This window comes from Grammomys surdaster, unplaced genomic scaffold (assembly GCF_004785775.1).
Source record: "Grammomys surdaster isolate TR1022 unplaced genomic scaffold, NIH_TR_1.0 382, whole genome shotgun sequence".
NCBI classification, from domain to species: Eukaryota; Metazoa; Chordata; class Mammalia; order Rodentia; family Muridae; genus Grammomys; species Grammomys surdaster.
The window spans coordinates 498,676-518,689 of record NW_021604801.1 but is presented as its reverse complement, the minus strand read 5'-3'; the positions used below and the strand labels follow the sequence as shown (position 1 = coordinate 518,689).

Genomic DNA, 20,014 nt, shown 5'->3' with positions numbered 1-20,014 from the left:
GTCTTTACCTTATAAAGGACAGCAGACTATTCTAACTAGCACACAGTTGAGATCAATAAGGCCTTGAACAAATTTCAAAAGGGAATAAACTAGCTGAAGCAATTCTGAGCAGCTCTAGAGAGGAACATTCTAAGGCTAATCAGAGAGAGGACAGTGTTAGCTGGAGCAAAAGATGCAGGGAAATGGTAGACTCCAGACATTAGGGTGTCCTCTTCCTCAGGGTCACAACACACCAGCCTTTGTGAGTACATTTTGCTTTTTTTCATAAAAGATATCTGCATGTGTACTTATGTGTGTGTGTTCATTAGAGTGTGTCTATGTACGTGGGTATTCAGATGTCACATCAAATAACCAGCCTTTTATCACGTGAGCCACCTCCCTAGATTGGCAATTGTTTTTTTAACAGAGATTAATGTTCCCTCTATAGCTTGCTGATTTCTCTTCAATAAGAGTACAAGAGTTGAGGAAAACTCTGTAACATCTGCTGCTGCTTGCTTAGCAAAAGTTAACCTGGAGAATAGCCATTCAAATGGTAAAGGTTAAAGGTTTGATGGGCCCTGTCACCATTGAGGTAGGGAATGTGTCATGTTTCAGTTGTAGCTCTGGCAGGCCCCTGGAGATAGTGTTGAGCCCACCCTTCATTAGTGATCTTCCTGCAGCAGGCAGACTTCATGCAGAATCCCACAGCTGGCAGCAGTGCTGGAACACGCGGTGAAGATATGCTTGGTTCTACATGGGATGCTATAGCACCTTCCATGGCTCAGGAACCCACAGAGAAGGGGTGGAGGACAAGAGAACCAGGGGAAGGGGAGAAAGACATCTTCTGGACCTGACTCAGCCAATGCACTCACACACTCTGTAGCTGTGGCCGTGTGTACAACACTGAGCCCACCATCATTTCATGCTGGGTGGAGGAGGAGCCCACGAGGCTCCATCCCCCTTACAGACGATGGGCAGTGATGGTAGCTGGGGAAGGGGTGTTATTGTCTTCAGAGGTACAGTTATTGTTCCAGTAATAACTCTCACACACACCTGGACACTCACTGGGGCACACACAAGAAGACATGAAAGTAGGAGGAGGAGCTTGAGAAGAAGGGCTCTAGTAAGAGAGGGAGGGGATGAGAGGAGAAAGAGGCACAAAATGACTAAAATTCATTATACAAACATGAAACCATCCAAAACTATTTTTAAGGACTTGAAGTCAGTACCTCCATATGATCCATTGCTTTCTGCCACACAGACTGCTTCTCCTCAGCACTGTGACCAGGAATAGATAAGATGTTGTGGATATAATTGAAGACTTCTTCCTGTGGAGCACAAGACAATGCATTCATTCATCCCTTCACTCAAGCAGAATTCAGTGACGGCTGCTACGGGTACCAATCTCCATAAACATCATCTATTCGCAATGAAAATCCACTTGGATTTCGAGATAGTTTATGGAAACTGTCATTAGAAGAAAAGTTAAGCGCTTATAGCACAGCTAGACTCTTGAAGTTCTAAATCTATTTCATTTAAACTTGATCTCAATCTGTTAACCCTCAGTGTACTGACTGAGTAGCATACTTTTGTTGTAATAGCTGTCTGTCTGTCCACATTCCCAATTCCATCTCAAATCCCTCTTGTCCTTGTCAACTATGCTCCCTCCATACTGACTCTCATGTCATTCATGTGATCTCCACCAGCTCCCTGAAGAGGTCCATTTTGTCCTGCTTCAGGCCTTTCATGTCCACTCCTCCCTCCCTATCTTAGAGCTCATCTTTGATTGGCTTCCCTAATGCCAAAGGTTAGTCCCACCGCAGTCTCTGCTTGCTGTCTTTAACTCAGTCCCTCGTTACCCCGCAGAGCCGCACCCAGCCCTCCTGCCTAGCACAACAGTTAGTTCTCCATCCGGTTACTACCAGTGTCTATCACTGGGTTATACACTCAACCTTCAAATTAGCAATACAGATTCTACTTATAGTAGAAACTCAACAAAAGCCAAGTGAATACGGGGGGAGAGGAAATGAGGGTAGAAAACCGGGTGAAGCAGGCTTTAAGCTGACCTCTCTCAATGGGTCGTGCAGGTAGCAGTCAATGATCTTGTCGTACTGGTGTTCTCGCTCATACATGAATTCACAGATTTGATAGCTGGAATGTGAGAGGCAAACTTCAGTTGTTCTGACACTCAGAACTTCATTTAAACACGTGAAAGGGAACAGTGCCATTTCTAGTGATAAACACAGGTCTAAGACTTCTACTCCAAGGGTGCCTCGGACTTGGGAGTCTCACAACAGGACACAGTAAAGCATGTGCAAATGTCTAAACTCTGTCAACCTCCAGAACATGGTCCCAGGCATTTCAGACGAAAATAGTTGGCCTGTGTTTCGTATCTATGAAGAGGAGAGCCAGCATCTCTCCTACAGACTAAAGATGCTGCTAAAAGCTATATTTACAAAAGCCTTAAAGAGATAACATGTTAACCAAGAAATAGCTGGTGCTAGGTATCAATAATTTACAAAAATGTTTATATTAAGTTTCTTTGTTCAAAACTAAATACAACAAACAAAGTGAATAAGCGTTGGCACGTTGTATCTTACATACAATGCTAACTGTGTTATCATTTCTACAGAGCATAACTGTCACAATCTAACAAACACCACACACATTAAATCTGGAGCTGGGCATGTCTATGGGGCCAGCACTGGGGAGGCAGAGACACCAATCTGACAAATGTAAGACATACAGAGCACATTCCAGCACAGCCTGGGCTACACAGTGAGAACCTGTCTCAAAACACCAAAAATAAACCGATACATGCATAAACAAGGTGAGGCATAGGAAGACTGCTTCTTCACTTTCATGTTAAAACAAACACATGTTTTTAATTTATGCTATATTCTTCTGTAAATTTTGGTAATTTTCAGAGTTCACGTGAAAGCAAAAAAACAAAACAAAATCAACCAAAGAAAAAAGCCCACCCTCCTAAGCTGATGTTTTTGTTTCTGTTATTGGTATGCCCCTTCTTAGCTAAAATAGCAGAGGTGTGAACTAAACAAGGTTTCGTGTTAGAATTATGTGTTAGAACAGAATTACGGAAAATTAATATACAGCTTGAAAACAGCTCACAATTCTGCCTTTTCTGCCATGCGGATGAGCCGACTCTCTTCAAACTGAACGATGCCTCCGGCCTGCAGCAATTCTAAAAGGACCTGTAGATTTAAAACAATTGATTAAAAACACTTTGAGATTTGCTTTATGTACTAGTTCTCTAAGAGTCCATTCAGCCATGCAGCCCATAACCTCTTTCCCTGTGTCTCATCATTTGGTGATATTTGGGACTGCACTCACTGCCATAAGATGACTCGACTCTTCAAACAGGAAAGGGGTATCAGTGTTTTCAGGTATAAACCCACACGCTCACACTAACCTCTAAACACCCCTAATGCCTTTCTAAGAAGCTGCTTATTTGTTTGCATGTTATATGTATGAGTGTTGTGCCTGCATGTACATATACCATGTGTGCATGCCTGGAGACTGCAGATGACAAGACAGGGTGTTGGATGCCCTGCAAGTGGAGTTACAGATGGCTGTGAGCCACCACGCGGGTGCTAGGAACCCTCTGCCCAGGTGCTGGGTGCTCTGCCAGAGTGCCCGGCTCTCTTACCCACTGTGCCATCTCCCCAGCCCTAAGAAGTTAGTTTTGGTCTGGTGCTTTTATGTCTTACGATTTTTAAAAAACTCTTCCACAGACAGTGTCAGCTTTACACACTAATTATTTTAATTAAACATAGGTGTGTGTATGTCTGTTAGCAACTCTTAAAACATACAAAGGTAGGAACAATTCAAATAACTATCAAGGATAAATAGACAAATAGGATAATACACACACACATGAATTAATATTATTTGGTTTCAAATCAGAAAGAAAGGTTGGATGTGTGCTACAATATGAATAAACCTCAAAGATTCTATGCTAATGAAATCAAGCCCAAACAGATGGGCAACAAACACTGTATGCCTGAACTTATAGGAGGAACCAGAACAGAGAGAAAATAATGGCTGTGACCGGGAGCCTGGAAATTGGAGAACATGGAACCGCTGCTCCGTTTGGGAAGGTGGGTCAGCTGGAGACTGTGGAATGGAGTTCACGCCATTGGACTTTAGACTTAAAATGGTGCATTCCAGGGCTGTTGGTAGGGATTTGCCTAGCAGTCATGAAATTCTGAGTCTGATCCCCAGCAGCACATAGAACTAGGCATGGTATCACATGCTTATAGTCCTCAAATTCAAAAAGATCAGGAACTCAAGGTAATGCTCAGCTATACAGTGAGTTCAAGGCCAGCCTGGGCCGCAAGGGGACAGTTTAATCCAGGTGTCATAGTACACTCAGGATGCTGAGGCAGGAGATCATAAACTCTAGGCTAGCCTGGGGAACAGAGCAAAACCTCATCTCAAAAACAAAGACAAAAAAACAAAAACAAGAAAAGCCAAAAATACTGGATCACTTTTACCACAGCAGCCAAAGATAAACTGTGAGCAAAACAAGAGCGCACCCCGCCTCAGGCCTGCGTGAAGTGAAGTCAGGACTCCTAGGAGCAGCAGCCCCCCCTCAGGCCTGTGTGAAGTGAAGTCAGGACTCCTAGGAGCAGGGCCCTTGTCAGACCGCAAGGGACCGTCAACAAGAACATTTTGTTTATTATTTTGATGTTGAAAAAAACTGATCCAAATTTTTCATTCAAGGCCCAAATTTAATCCATTTGGAGTACCGGAATGCACTGTCACATACAATAAAGGTGGAATGAAGCCTACTCGCTGTGTCGGTTTAGAATAAAATAATAGAATGAGTTGAAGCCAATCTTACCAACTCAGCCTGACTGTCATTACCAGGGATTTTTGTAAGCAAATTATTCAGTACTATTAAAAATTAAACTAATCTGTAACTATGTACACTAAAAACAACAATAATGAAACTCAAAAATTATCATTTCCTATTATTAAATCGTATTTTGCTGCTCTGTCTGCTCTTGGGGCTGTTTAAGCCTGCTGCAGCTGCATCTGGATGGTGGGGGCAGCACACAGGTGTATAGCTAGGCATCTTCCAGCTCCATGTTTACTGACAACACATCAGAAGATTAAGTAAGCCATTTTAGGATCCCTACAGATCATCAAAATGCTATTTAAAAATCTTACTTGTTGAAGGGTTGTGAAAACAAGCAAACAAAGAAAAAGAAGACAGATCCATTTGTGGCCTACACAACTTAAAATGTTTATTTTTGGTTCCTTAACAGCGATAGCTTGTCAGTCCCTGACAAAGAAAGTGGAGAAAATAGTAATAAGCCTGTTAAGCTTAAAAGTGTGAATGTCTGGACCAACACATAGGTAAAGGGGCTTGGCCTCGAGCTTGCCAACTTGAATTCAATCCCTGGGTCCCACATGGTGGAAGGAGAGACTTGACTCCTGAAACTTGTCCTCTGACATATGCACTGTGGCTCATGCTCACACACAGTGTAGCTGTCTGTAGGCATTACACTGTAACGGGAAAGGGGAAGAGTTTATTATTGTTTTTATCCAAAAGTGTTACCTATAAGGAGTAACAAGAGAGAGTAATAGTTAGGGCTATGTGTCGGGAGAGGTGTGGATGTGTGGGTATACAGTACTGTACATATGTATGAAAATGCCAAGATGAAACCCATTATCTTGTATACTAACTAAAAGAAAATAATAAAAAAAACAACCTGTTACCTGACTGAGCAAAGCAGTCATTCCACTGATGAGAAAGTAAAGTCATGACATGTTTCACTTTCACCTTTATTTACATAAATTTACAAAAATGGTAACAGTCCTATCAGAAACTATATTTGGGAAGCTAATTACTGTCTATGAGCACACCACTGGGAAATACTAAGAAATACTGCATAAACCAAGTCTGATGTGTGACTAGCAGTCTCAGGAGTGCTGGGTCAGCAGGGAAGGAAGTCACCAAGTACTAATTTGAATTGTGACCCTGAACAACTTATCTCATCAGTTTTCACCACTTTAAAACCTGAGGAGAAGAACCATCTGAATGGTCATCTTTGTAATTAATGTGGCTACGGTGCTGTGCTTAGTTTTCAAAGTCTGGATTTAATATTCAGACTTGGCGACATCTATGCACTAAATCCAAACCCTGGAAAGCAATCTCACTGTGTTAATTCACCTGTGTCAAAGAAGGTTTGTATACTAAGAGGGTGTGCACACAACCATGCACACCACAGTCTGCCTTCACTGCTGTAGACAAACAAATGTAAACAGAAATGTTCCCTCCCTGTTACTAATTCTCAGTGTAGCTCAACAGAAACCCAAACTGCTTGCCTTGTTCTCTAAGTTGTCTGGGCCACAGCAGAGCAGCTAACGGCTTCACTGCTGCCAGTCTACGCTCTTCATCCGAGTCTGAGCTGTGCACTGCCACCAGGAAAGCCAGCTCAGCAGTCACAACTGTAAACTGCTGTGACTTAATACCTTACAGAATTTGGTATCTACTTTAAGCGGGTTGACTTAGTACTCACAATTTCAGTATGAAGGCTTTTAAAGCATGTCTCATGAAAGTGGCACGAGGGGACAGAAGTGGCAGCCAGGTCTAATTCCAGTACTAACTGGGGGAGCAGGTGGATTCCAGTCTCGAGAATGGAGCCCTCCATGCAGCAGAATGCTCCCCAGGTGGAATCTGCCAACACTCGGGCTCTGGGACAGAACAGTGAGCCAGAGTGGCATGACAGACACCGACAGTCACTACATGATGAAGGATGGAGCATGCTGGGTACAGACAGCTCCACTCAGACTGGAGGGCAGTGGCTAAGCTCTTTGCACATGTCCCCATATCCACACTTCCGACTGCTTCTACCTGAGTTAGTTTGTCTAAACCATTTCCTTACAGGTGGTGAGGCTGGCACAGAAGAGCTCCTCTGGCTTACTCTGACATTGTGTGAGGTGAGTACTGGTTGACAGGATCTGGAATCATCTAGGCAGCAAGCCTCCAGGCATACCTTGAGAGGGGTACCTTGATTATGTTAGCCTCTGGCCATGCCTGTGATGGATTATCTTGATTGTGTTTACTGAGTGAAAAGATTCACTCTAAAGGAGGCCTAGATCATTCTCTCTACTTTGGTCCTGGGCTGCATAAAAGAACAAAGCTAACCACGGAGTACCAGCACGTCCCTCTCTGCTTCCTGAGGGCAAGTTCATGCCCCTGCAGAGAAAACTTCTCAGCCATGATGGACTACATGTGAGTTAAAAAAAAATGCTTTCTCCTTTAAAGTACCTTTGTTAGGATAGCTTATCACAGCAACAGCAAAAGTAATGAAAACAAACTTTATCCCCAGTCTTTAGCACAGATTTCTAGCATCCATACCTGCTGTCTTTCAGAGTGGCGAGAGTCATCGTCAGGGCTACAGAGGAACTCCAGGACCTGGCCAAAGGTAACGGCAATGAATATCCAGTGTCAGCAGTTCATCCCCACTCACTTGTAACAAACATCTGCATGGACAGTGTGGTCCCAGCTGATGGCCTACTGTGTGCATCAGGCTTTAAGGATGGCTATATTTATTTAGCATGTGTCCTATTCAGATTTCTTTACTGCTGAGAAACATGACTGGGAGCATTTCCTTTTGAGTTCCTTAATGCCGTGGTCAGCAGGCATGGGCTTCAGTCAGGACATCTGAATCTAAATCCTATCCTACAAATAATAAGATTTCTGCTTAAACAAACAAACAAACAAACAAATAAAAACTACCCTAAACCTGGCTTTAGATGAGTTAGTTAACCTTTCTGGAATTTCTCTGAAAAAATAAGAATAAATGGACTGATTTCAGAACCTCTGGAAAACTTAGCAAATGCACACGAGGTTTTACTGGGTGGTAGACGTGCTCAGTACATTGCCTTATTACCCCCGGCTTCTCTAGACAGAAAGTGGTTCTTCATACTACCTGTGGACATATAGGGAATGTCTTGACTATGACTGGGAAATGCCTGGAGGAAAGTGATTTATAAGCAAACTCAAGAGTTCTCAAAAGTCGTCCCTTCTCCAGGCAACCAACAGTCTTACCATCAGTGAAAGGGAGATTCTTAAGTTAGCAAGTTAAGAAGCAAGAAATTCTAAGCACTTAGAGTAGCCAAATAACTATTAAGACAGAATATTGATAGTCATGCTCCCACAATGCTAGGCATTGGGCAAAAATCACATAATCCAGAATATCATTAAAATATACATCCCTACTTAGATCCTAAACCTGAACACAAATCCCAGCAGTCTGACTTATCTATGAACAGAGAACAGAAGAAAGCAACTCCAGGTCTCCCTGTAAAGTCACTTACTTGATCAAAGAGGGTTCTGTTCACAAACAAGGTATTGTCAGGCTTTGCGAGCTGCCGAGCGAGGAATGTAAAGAGACACCCCACTTGTGACGGGGTAAAATCTGAATTCTCCACCATAACCTGGTGAGCAAAAGAAACTGGTTATGCACACCTATCAATAAGGAAAAAAAGAATGCTGCTTTGAGCTTAAAAGTCAAATGACCCGACAGTGAAGAAATCCCAGGAAGGAAGTCACTTAGAACTGCCTCCATGGCATGGCCGCTTTCCATGGAATCTGCAGACAGCTCTGGAGTTGGTTTGTGAATGGACTTTTACAACCGCGTCACAGCCATTCCTCTGGTTTAACTTTGTTCTCATATCCTAAGTCCCCACAATATATATGGTGCTATGACAGGGGCCTTTCAGGGAGTTGTGATGGTAAGCATAGATTGTCAGCTTGACAGAATCTAGAATCACCTGGGATACAGACCTCTGGCCCTGCTTGTGGAGGATTATCTTGACCATATTAATTGAGGTGGAAGACCTGCCCACCATGGGCGCCACCATTCCCTGGCTAGGATCCTGTCCTAAAGAGAGAAGACTGAAGAGCAACATTTGGAACCATGAACTAAGAAGGAAGGTGAGTCAGGTAAACATCCTAAACCGTGTAATCAGGTCACATCATTATAAAGGCACAAAAACATCACAGAAGCCCAATGTTTAAAAAAAAAAAAAAAACACAACAGAACAGCACCTTAGATCCAATGCTACAGAAGGAATCTGTGAGAAAACAAGAAAGAAGCAGCTTCTAAGGAGAGCTCTGAAGTCTTAAGTGGAGCCTTTGTCAAGGAAACATCAACCGAGAGACGTGAGAGCAAAGGCGTGTGTGCGTACTGGAAGACAGAGGTCTGCCAGGGAACCCCTAAGCTCTACTGGATTGCAGAAGCAGAGGAAGGAGGATAAATCAGACGACAGCTTCAGGAACCTGGAACATAGGACAAAGATGAGCCGGAGAGCGGACTGTGATCAGGGCAGTGCATGGAGCAATGATCCTGTACACAAGTAGGGGACTACAGGCAGACAGTGTCAGAAGACCAATGTACGAGGGACTGCGTGGGCCCAAGGAAGGGGTCCTGACTGCAGCAGTGATGAAAACTGAAGCCCAGTGCAGAGAGCAGCTGCACACGTGTTCCTACATATGGAAAATGTAACAGACACATTCCGCACATTGTCAGTAGGTGGGTAATCCTGCCATTAACAAAGAAAAAATGCAGACATTTGAGGTTGAAGATTGCGTACTGTCGAGGCCTGTCATGTTGAATTAACTGGGGTAAATTTACCACAAGAGAGGGTTTAGAATCCAGTACATCCACTGTAAGACTTCCAAGTTCCACCCTTTATCCTCCATTCAGAGACATACTTAAAGTATGAGACTTTGCCTGTATAAACAGTCTCAGGGCTTGTTCTGACCTTCCTTCTCTGGGAGCAATCTACCCTTCCTTAGCCCTCCTGCTTTCCTGCTTTCCTGTGACAGTCAGCACTTGTTAAGTGTATTGTCACTGCCAAGTGATATTACCAAGAGATACAGCCTTGAGTTGGACTCCAGTTCTGTGCTCCCTGTACATCAGGTCCCTACACACAATACATGTTCTCGCGAAGGATCTTCAGAGAGCTTTCCACGGCTCAGTCGTCACCCTGCTTGCTGTCCAACGTCCCTTTTCTAGGATTACAATCTCAGGGCCCAACTAGTGCTCCTCTAAGCTGTATTCCTTCCTTCTACTCTGTAAGGCTCCAAACTGTCTGGCCTACACATACACCTTTTCAACAGCAGCTCCAGTTTACAGTGGATTCTTTTGCCTATTCAGCAAATGTCTGATTCCATCCTATAATAGCTCCATGTTTTCCTACAAAATATTTCAAAGGCCATGATTACAAAATTTCCTGGGTATCACTTAGCCTCAAGTTGTTTTCCCTATGTGTGCAACCATACAATACATAATGAGCCCTTCTACTGTGCTCCACCATTCTCCTCTCAACACTCCCACCAAGGTGCACTTCAACACAAGCCTGTCACATGAAAATGCTAACCTCTATGTTCTCTTCATTGATCTGAGGTAATATAATTGTAACAGCAGAAGAAAACAGTGCCTGCTGACAGTCCCAGGGAGTTACAAAGCTCTAGTCTCTGCATCTGGATTATCCTTCCAGACAAGAATTGATTCAAAATTCAAATCCCAACTTGACTAGTGTATAAATGCTTCTTAAACACCTACTGATTTCAGGCATTTTAGAGCACACATTCTGGGCATGCTACAACGGGGCCTTAATGAATACAGTAAATACAGTATAACATAATTAATAAAATTAACATAAAAATGCCACTAGTAATAATCCTCAGTTTCTACCTTCACAAAGCTCAAGTTGAGACAGGAAAATCTGTAAACATACCTAATACAATGTATAAATGCAGATCAAAGTATCTTGAAAATACAAAGGCGCTCTAACCAACCTAGAAGCTTGTGGGAGGATGTAGAAGACGGTCAGCAATCTAACAGAGAAAGGAGAAAAGAGGCTTGACTGGCTGAAAGAACGTAAGTCATGACAATGACACATGGGTGAAGAGAACGTAGAATAGCTCATATGTGGAGGAGGAAAAGTGGTGGGAAGAGGAATCAGCTACAGAGCAGTCAGGGACCGCTCTATGAAATACAGAGGATCTGAGATGTCACAGTGCATCGCTGATGGACATAGCATCAAAGTGGACTAAGCTAGGCCACAGTTCAGATATGGTTTATTCTCTAAAAGTGTACGAGCCGGAAGCTTGGCCTCTGTGAAAACAGTCAAATTTGGGACTAGTTGGCAGAAGCTGTATGTCCACAGATGTCACTGATGAGACTAATGCTGGTCTGTCATAAAAGGGTATGCCTGATCCCTGTATATAACCTCTCTGACTTCCTGACTCTCTCTCACATTCGCTGACACCATGATGCCATCCACCACAATATGGCAAAGCCAAAGAGATTCTGACTGGAAGCCAATCAAGTGAGACTACCGAATTTTGAGCTTTCAGCGTCCAACACTGTAAGCTAAATAAACCTCTTTTCTGTATAAAGCCCCTGGGTCTGTCTTATGGTAAAATTGCACTAACATACACTCAAGTATCTGTTCTTCCATCATAACTGATAAACATAACTTCTAATTTTTAGCTGAGCATACGCTAACCCAGAATCCTCCAGTCTCTCTTAGTAGCTTTCAAAGTTCTGGATAACATGATATTATAAGCAGTTTTATAGTATACAACTTCAAAGACATTTCCTTAAAGACACATGTGGACTCACTAGCTGCAGAGTAACAGTTGGCTCTGAGCACCCACACTGAACCATTAGAAATGGCGAGCTAAGTGTAACAGAGCAAGCTCAGTGCCTGGGGCTTTGAGTCTCTCTCCTGGATCCGGCTGCCTACCTCCAGCTTAAGAAAGAACCAGACATTTCCATCATAGTTAAACCACTGCCATTTTGGGTTATCTCACAGGTATAATTTAGTTTTAACTGACCTAGCAGAGAGCTACAGAAAAATACCAGATAGATAAAAGGCAGGGTTACAAATAGGTAGACTATCTGGGAATCGAAGTGGAATTCTTTATATCAACTACCTGGATTTAACTGGTTTTATTTGAGCATTTGAACATTCCATTCTCAGAGTCATCACCGCTTGTCTTACAAGGCTCATGACAGCTGAGCTGAGCTGATGTATGTACTGCATGCACGCTTTGCATATTACAGAGAATACCACAGATGCAATGTGCTTCTGCTACATATAACTGGATGACATTTTCATTCTGGCTTCTTGACCAAAGAATCTCAAAGGAAGCAGCCTCCATTCTATGGGCTGATGAAGAGTGACAACTGAAGCCCCTAAAGAGCTGTGCCGACACGGAGGACAGGGGCCCGTCTGCCTCTGCACACACTTGTAGCAGAAGTGTGGATCCTAAGATAGGTCTTTGCTGACTCTGAAGCTGGATTGGGACAGTTCTCAAATCATCTTTAAATGTTACCCACCCTGTCAGTGCCATGGCAGGACATGGCACTGCCATAGTAACCAACTGAGCCTGGGAAGGGACAGAGACTGTTGGCACAAAGTACTTCTTAAAGCTGTCCCTACTACTGCGCACAATCATACTAATAAAACTATCATCACATTGAGAACTTCTCAAGACCCACAACCTGTATCCCAGCATCTAGCCTAGAACTCGGACATATCGTTAATATCTCATTTACCTCTTGAGGACCAAACACCATAATAGAATACTAGTGCTGCAACAAATGGCTCCATTAAACAGGTTATTTCAAACCCTACTATAAAAAAAATTCAATTAGCTTAATATAGCACCAATCAATAGAAAGACATGCACTCTCTGAACACTTACTTTTAATAAAATATCCACAATGCGCTGCTGGTATTCCACAGCTTGCTTATCATTTTTAAAGTCTTCAAAAGTCTAAAAGAGAAAAAGAAAAGAACTTTAGTAACTGTTATTTGCTAATTTTAGGAGCAAACAAACTACTAAATCCCTGTCTTTAGCAAGAAACAACTAAATTTATTTCCTTTTATAAAATTATAGCTGGATGATCATTAAAGCATTTGTGAAATAAGATGACAAGTATCCACATTCTAATTTTTAAGGAATATTATCTATTAATATTCTTCATTTCAGATATATTTTGTGGAGAAAATATGCATTCAGAATGTTATCCCCACCTCTACCACACATAGACACGCACACACACATGCACACGCACACGCGCACACACACACACACACATATATGTATATGGGTGGGGAGGGGGCGTTGCCCATGAATACAGGTACCTTCAGAGGCCAGAACTACTGGCCCATGGAGCTGGAGTTACAGGTGGTTGACATAGGTGTGAGAATTAAACTTGGGTCCTCTAGAAGAGTAATATAAGCTCTTAACCACTAGCCATCTCTCTGGCCCCCTTTCCTCTTTTTAAGACTCTATTTCATGTGTGAGTGTTTTGCCTACATGCATGTATGTTTACCGAATGCCTGCCTAGTACCAGTAGTGACCAGAAAAGGACAGCAGATCTCCTGTAACTGGAGTCGCAGATGGCTGTGAGCTGCCATATTGTTGCTAGGAATGGAACCAGGGGCTCTGCAACAGTGCTCTTAACCACTGAGCCTACTCCAGCCCATGGTTAGACCATTTAACATCTCATGACATTCCAAGACCTTACAGTTAATATGATATATGTTGTTATTACATGACCAAAGAGACTCTGAATAACAAAGAAAGACAACGTTACAAGAACAAACAGCAAGGGGCTGTGGAGGGAGCACAGAGGTCTTTGTGCTCACAGATAAACAACAGGGGTGCCTTGAAAGTCAAGCACACACAGTTGTCCTTTCAAGAGAAGGAATGTAATACCTGTTATCTGCCCAGAAGGCTGGGAGTGGACATGGTTTCCAGCCTGGTGACCTTTGCTCCATTTGTGGCTGGAGACCACACCAGACCCTCCACCAGATCATTAACATACATGTGGTTTTTCTCAATCTACAGAACCTATCCTTATGGGAAATTTTCAAGTGATTGTTATTTTCTAACATTAGAAAAAAAACAGATTACTAAATCCTCTTCCTGCCCCCATCTCTGCACTCAATCTTCAGAACTTATCTTTATAACACATGTATGTTACAAAGATTTTCAATATCGTCACGACGGATCTTTATGTATGCCTTACTTTGTTCAAGGGAATTTATGTGTGCCTTGTTGGGGAAGTAGGGTGGAGTTCATTACCACCAGGAAGTTTTTCACCCAATTGTACTGTGCTTAAATATACTCAAAATGAATCACTTGGGGTTAGACTCTTGAAGTTTGAACCAATATCAACTACTGAGCCATACTGAACCAAACCACCTTCTTGCCTCCTTTGGACCATCTGTCTGCAGGCCTGCGAAGGTCACAGAGACCCATGCAGGACTGGGAAATCTGGAACCAAGGCCTTAGGACAGAAGAGGCTTAGTCACCATTTAGACTTTTATTTGGAAATACCTGAAATGCAGTTTACTGTCATGTAAAATAATTTTCATGATTTCTACAATTAAGAAAAAGGATTTTCGCCAGGCAGTGGTGGCTCACGCCTTTAATCCCAGCACTTGGGAGGGAGAGACAGGTGGATTTCTGAGTTCGAGGCCAGCCTGGTCTACAGAGTGAGTTCCAGGACAGCCAGGGCTGCACAGAGAAACCATGTCTCAAAAAATCAAAAAAAAAAAAAGAAAAAGAAAAAAGAAAAAAGATTTTCAGAGACAGGCACTTTAAAAATAATCACAGTTTATAGCTGTGCAATTCACAGTAGCTAGGAAATGGACCAGCTTTGATGTCCATCAACAGAAGAATGGATAAAGAAAATGTGTACCACACATACAACGCAATTTTAAAAGAAAAAGAAAATTGGAAATCATTATGCGAAGGAAATAGGCCAGACACACACTCAGAAGGACAAACACTGCATTCTTTCTTCCACATGCAGAACCACAGTGTGTGTGTATATGTGCATGCATCTGTGTGTGCATGTGTGTGCATGCAACTGTGTATTTATAGATGATGTTTGTGGAACATGGAATTGAAGAGGGTCACGGAGAGGTGGAAGAGACGTAAGACGGAGAGAGGAGTCAGGATGCACATAGTGGGACTTCCTGGAGAAGAAAAACAGGAGGACCACAATAGAGAGGAACAAATGAAAACAAAGTGTAATGCACATGGTGATGGCCTGCCGAAACCACACACTTAATACGCTAACCGAAAAGTTAATTTACAACATATTTTAATTAAAAAAAAAAAAGTAAAAAAAAAAAGTAAAACTAAAGAAAAATAATTAAGGTAAAACTGATGAAAGGCCAAAATTTTTAAACCTAATTACCAGAATGAGTTACCATAGCCTCAAAACAGTGCCAAGCACAGCACTTAAAATTTTTATATTATTGCCTAATGTATTCTGAATTTAATACTATCAAAAACATTGGATTCTGAATTCAAGTTCACACAGAATTACATGCATGGGACAGAAACTGAGTCAGAGCTGGGTGCTGAGCATGAGACCCAGCACCTTCTTCTGGTCTGCACGCAGCACCTCCGGCTGAAGAAAGTTAAATTGACATAGACACAGTGGTTACTATGCTTGTGACCTAGGAAATGGATTGCACATTGTCTCTGTGGAGTTTTAAAGGATCTGCAACACCACAGGCTTTCAAGACGCTGTCAGCTCTACTCAAGTCAGAGGACCTGCTAGTCTTTACAAAGACCATGAATTTCCCCACCTTTCCTTTCCTCTGCTTGGCATGCCCTTTCCTTCCTACTTCTGACTGGCACATGGGAGGTGCTTTAAAAACAACCATTGAAGACAAAACAAAAATATCCATTGAATTATCTAAATTATTTACACTGAAAAATAACAAGTGTTATTTCAGCTAGTGTGCTCTACACTCAGCTAGATGAAATGAGCTGCCGAGGAGATCACAGGAAGGCTTATTATTAATCTGGGAAGCTCAACTAGGAGATATTTTATACTTAGATGAGTTAAATTTGAGCCTGCCTGGAGACAAGAGGATGGGCAAGAACATTTCAGTTCTATCTTCTGACTTGTTAGGACATGAACACACACACACACACACACTCTTACTCTCTCATCCCAGACTGTTCACGTGAGGTGTCACTGAAGATGCAGAAGATACCATTTGCTACAGAAGGGCCATTCAACTAATAGGCAGAGAGAATTAACAAGTGTTCTATAAACAGTGACAAAGGAAAAGAGACTTTCTGTGACCATTTCCTCCTGGCAACATGCAGTCACTACTTTGAAACCCACATTGAAAGTCTGTTTCTATAAATCTAATGAAATGGAGACATCGGAGTGTGACTGCTGTGATACACTGTTATGATACAGGGGTAGGAAACAGCTGCCAGGCTGGCACATCACTGCTAGAATAGCACACCACAAAGAAATGTAGATCTGAAACTCAAGTCCAAAGTTATCTGGGAATCAAGACATAAACAATTAAAGATTATTATGAGGTTTGGATTATAATATGATAGCAAGGTAAATCTTAACCCAAGGTCAACAAACATCCTATTTTTAAAGGCCTGTGGTTAAACATGTCATACTTTGTAGACTATATGTGGTCTCTGTTATATATTCTTTTTTCTTCTTTTTACAACCCTAATAATACAAACATTCTTAGCTTATGCAAGTTTGGGGTCAAATGGGGCCAGACTTAGTTCTTAAGACAACTGTTTGTAGGACCCTGCCCTATCACAGATACTCCCCAAATAAAATATTATAAAAAAAAATAAACAGAATCACTCCCATGCATGCTTAAAGGCAAGCCAGAGTGAGAGCAGCTCCCGGATCCCTCAAAGTGCATGGAAACGGTAGCCAGCCTGTCCTGGGCTGATCACACCTGACTCCCTGTTAGCGTTCTTCCTTTCCTCCTTATGCAACTAACGCCGCTGTTTCTGAAGCCGGATGATCAAATTCAACCAATGCAGACTATGATACATAGACCCTCATGGCACTCAGCTCCTTAAAGGAACTTACTCCGTTATAGACTCTAACTTACACAAGTAGTGTGAGCACATAGAGGCAGCGCCATCTTACAGAGTTACTGTTGGCATTTAGGTGTGTTCCCTTCTTGTTTCATCTTCTTCAAATATTGTATCTGTAAATGTGTTTTACAAATTTGTGAACCGGATGACTTCACTAAACACCATAACATAACACTTTCTATCCTATCAAAGCTAAACAATACAATGCTATTTAACTGGGAAGAGTCTTTACATTTTATATAATTATTCCCATAGATAATTATATAAAACAGAAAACCCAGTTCATCCGAATTCACCTCTAACTAAACATGTTAGAAAGGTGTTTTCAACAGAGACCTTCCACAGCCCACTTCAGCTTCAGTTTATTCTACTGTGCTCACTACGTCTACCCCCGAGCCTCGTCCATGCTGCAGACATCAGTAACATAAGCACGGAATCAGAGACCACTCCACCTAGCCAAAAGCTTTGTTAAAAACAAAAAGGTTCTTTTTAGCTTTTGGACAAGCGAGACAACAGCAAGGGAGGGAAGGGCTAGAAGCAAGAACTAAGGAGCCCACCATCCTGAAGCATTTCCACTCCTGACTTACCTGCACACACATGCACACATACACACACACACACACCACTTTGGATCATTTGAAAATACCTTAGGAATCACAGTGTTCCTTACCAGTGCCAACACATTCAGAAATTCTCTTGTGTCAAAATGTAGCAAAGTCCGGACATAAGGATAGACTTCTTCCTCGGAGGATGCTTCTACAGAATGCAGGCGAATCAGAAACTCAAAAACCTAGGGTTCAAAGCAACTGTGCATTATTTTCTAACATCTTACATCTTTCTGGAACAAGGATTCCTATGTGGAGAAAACAAAAGGCAGGCTGAATATACTTTAAACTGCTCCATGTTACACAATGTCTCTCTTAAATCCCCTTGCAATCCAAATGTTAAAGTTGGCTAGAGTGTGGCTCTTATCCTGACAGTGGAGCTATGCGTAATGCTCAACAGTCTGTCTTCAGTCAGTATGCTGACTAGCTGTATAACAACTTAACAAGCTAGAGGCACTGAAGGTCTGACTGTAGGGCGCCTGCAGGGCATGTTCTTAATTAGTGATTGATGGCGCAGGGCCCAGCCTGTGCTGGTGGTCCCACACCTGGGCAGGTGGTACTGGGTTCTATAAAAGCCAGTAAACAGCACTCCTCCACAGACTCTTCATCAGTTCCTGCCTCCAGATTTCTGCCGACTCCCTAGGTGATGAACTGGGCTGTGTAACTGTAATCTGAAATAAACCTTATCCCATCTAAATTGTTTTTGTTGATGGTGTTTATCACAACAAGAGACACTATAACTGAGACAGTCATACTAAGAGGTGCAGATGATAAAAATGCCATAAAAATAATACTCACCTGGTTTTTAACCAAGGGAACAAGATCTTCAGGAATGTCACCAAGAGGGTAGGCACGACCAGCCAGGCAACAGCTAGAAAAAAAAAAAAGAACAACAGATCTGATGCCTCAGTCTCTCAACCCTGAGATTCTGCTTCCATCTTGACATAGACTCAACTTTTGTGAGGTCAGGTTCAAAACCAGATCACTACTGTTCTGCAGGTGGCTAAGTACAGGTGAGGACAACGCAGTGCATATTTCAAAAGGCCAGGAGAAAGGTGTAAAAAAAAAAAAAAAAACCCAAGGGTAAAAAGGCTACAGTGATTGGTCCAGAAAATAAGGTGACATCAATTGCCTTCAAAAATGAGGTTTAGGCCATGAAAGCACCTCAAGGTCCCTCAAAGTAGAAAGAGAACATTAAGACAGAAATAATAACAATATGGTGATCTAAACAGGGCAGGGTCTTAGAGGGAAGAAGAGGTTTCCCTTTAAAGCCTAAAGAGGAGTTTCATTAAAAGAAGGATGAAAGAGCAGGAGACAATGAGAAAGAATAAGATTAAGGCCTGCCAGGTGACCCCTGGGGACAGCCCAGAAGCAGTGAGCTGCACCCTGTCCCCTGCACTCTTGTCCAGCCTAAAGCTCAGTCTTCTTTCCTGGAGGTCTTCCGGCACCAAGGAAAACCAGATGGCTAAAGGCCAGTGAAAGAACATAATCAACAAGAGCCTAGAAGCATAGCTCACCAGAGCCCAGCTATCCTACTACAACGAGCCCTCAAGCTGTACAACAGAGCAGTAGTAATAAAAATCACATGGTATTGATATATAAAAACAAATAGGTTGACCAATGGAATCAAATCAAAGACCCAGAAGAAACACAGACATCTACAGACATTTGAGTTTTGACAAAGAAACCAAAACTATACAATCGGGGGGTGGGGGGAAGCATCTTCAACAAATGTTCCTGGTTTAACTGGATGTCTGCATATAGAAAAATGAAAATAGATCCATATCTATCACCCTGCACAAGACTCAAGTCCAAGTGGATCAAGACCTTAACATAAAACCAGATACAGTCAATCTGATCGAAAAGAGTGGCACTTCAATGCATTGGCACAGGAGACAACTTTGTGAATAGAACACCAATCGTTCAGGCACTAAGATCAACAATAAATGGGACCTCATGAAACTGAAAAGCTTCTTAAAGGCAAAGGACACTGTCAAAAGGACAAAGTGGCAGCCTACAGAAAAGGAAAAGACCTTCACCAACTCTTATCTTTGACAGAGGGCTGATATCCAAAATAAAGAACTCAAAAATTAGACATCAACAAACTAAATAACTCAATTTAAAAATGGGGTACAGATCTAAACAGAGAATTCTAGACAGAACAATCTCTAACGGCCAAGGAACACTTAAAGAAATGTTCAACATCATCAGGGAAATGATGAATCTTACTGAGAAGGGGAAATAGACTAGACATTGGAGATGGATGGATGGAGGGAATGGGTGGGAGAGGTGGGAAGGGGAACGGGAAGGATCAAGTGTGGGGAAAATGGAGTGAGAGAGAACTGGAACCTGCTGGAGGGGAGCAGGCATCTCTGGGCTGAACTGGAAACCTGGGATAATGAAAACTCCTAGGACTCTATAAAAGTGACTCTAAGACTCCTAGCAACAGAACCTGAGGCCACCTCCTGTAACCTAGCAA

The 20,014-nt window shown here is 42.3% G+C and overlaps 1 protein-coding gene across 7 annotated transcripts in view; it reads right to left on the bottom strand.

Annotated features, from left to right (window-relative positions):
- Nucleotides 1-20,014, bottom strand: part of Vps8 (VPS8 subunit of CORVET complex) — a 223,185-nt gene that overhangs the window by 108,174 nt on the left and 94,997 nt on the right. For all 7 annotated transcript variants that reach the window (XM_028781270.1, XM_028781266.1, XM_028781267.1 and 4 more), the window contains 8 exons: nt 18,334-18,406; nt 17,601-17,720; nt 12,737-12,808; nt 8,332-8,451; nt 7,370-7,426; nt 3,109-3,191; nt 2,046-2,130; nt 1,209-1,307 (listed from right to left, as the gene is read on the bottom strand). In XM_028781270.1, coding sequence (XP_028637103.1) covers nt 1,209-1,307; nt 2,046-2,130; nt 3,109-3,191; nt 7,370-7,426; nt 8,332-8,451; nt 12,737-12,808; nt 17,601-17,720; nt 18,334-18,406 — 709 coding nt within the window. The remainder of the gene's footprint in view (nt 1-1,208; nt 1,308-2,045; nt 2,131-3,108; nt 3,192-7,369; nt 7,427-8,331; nt 8,452-12,736; nt 12,809-17,600; nt 17,721-18,333; nt 18,407-20,014) is intronic.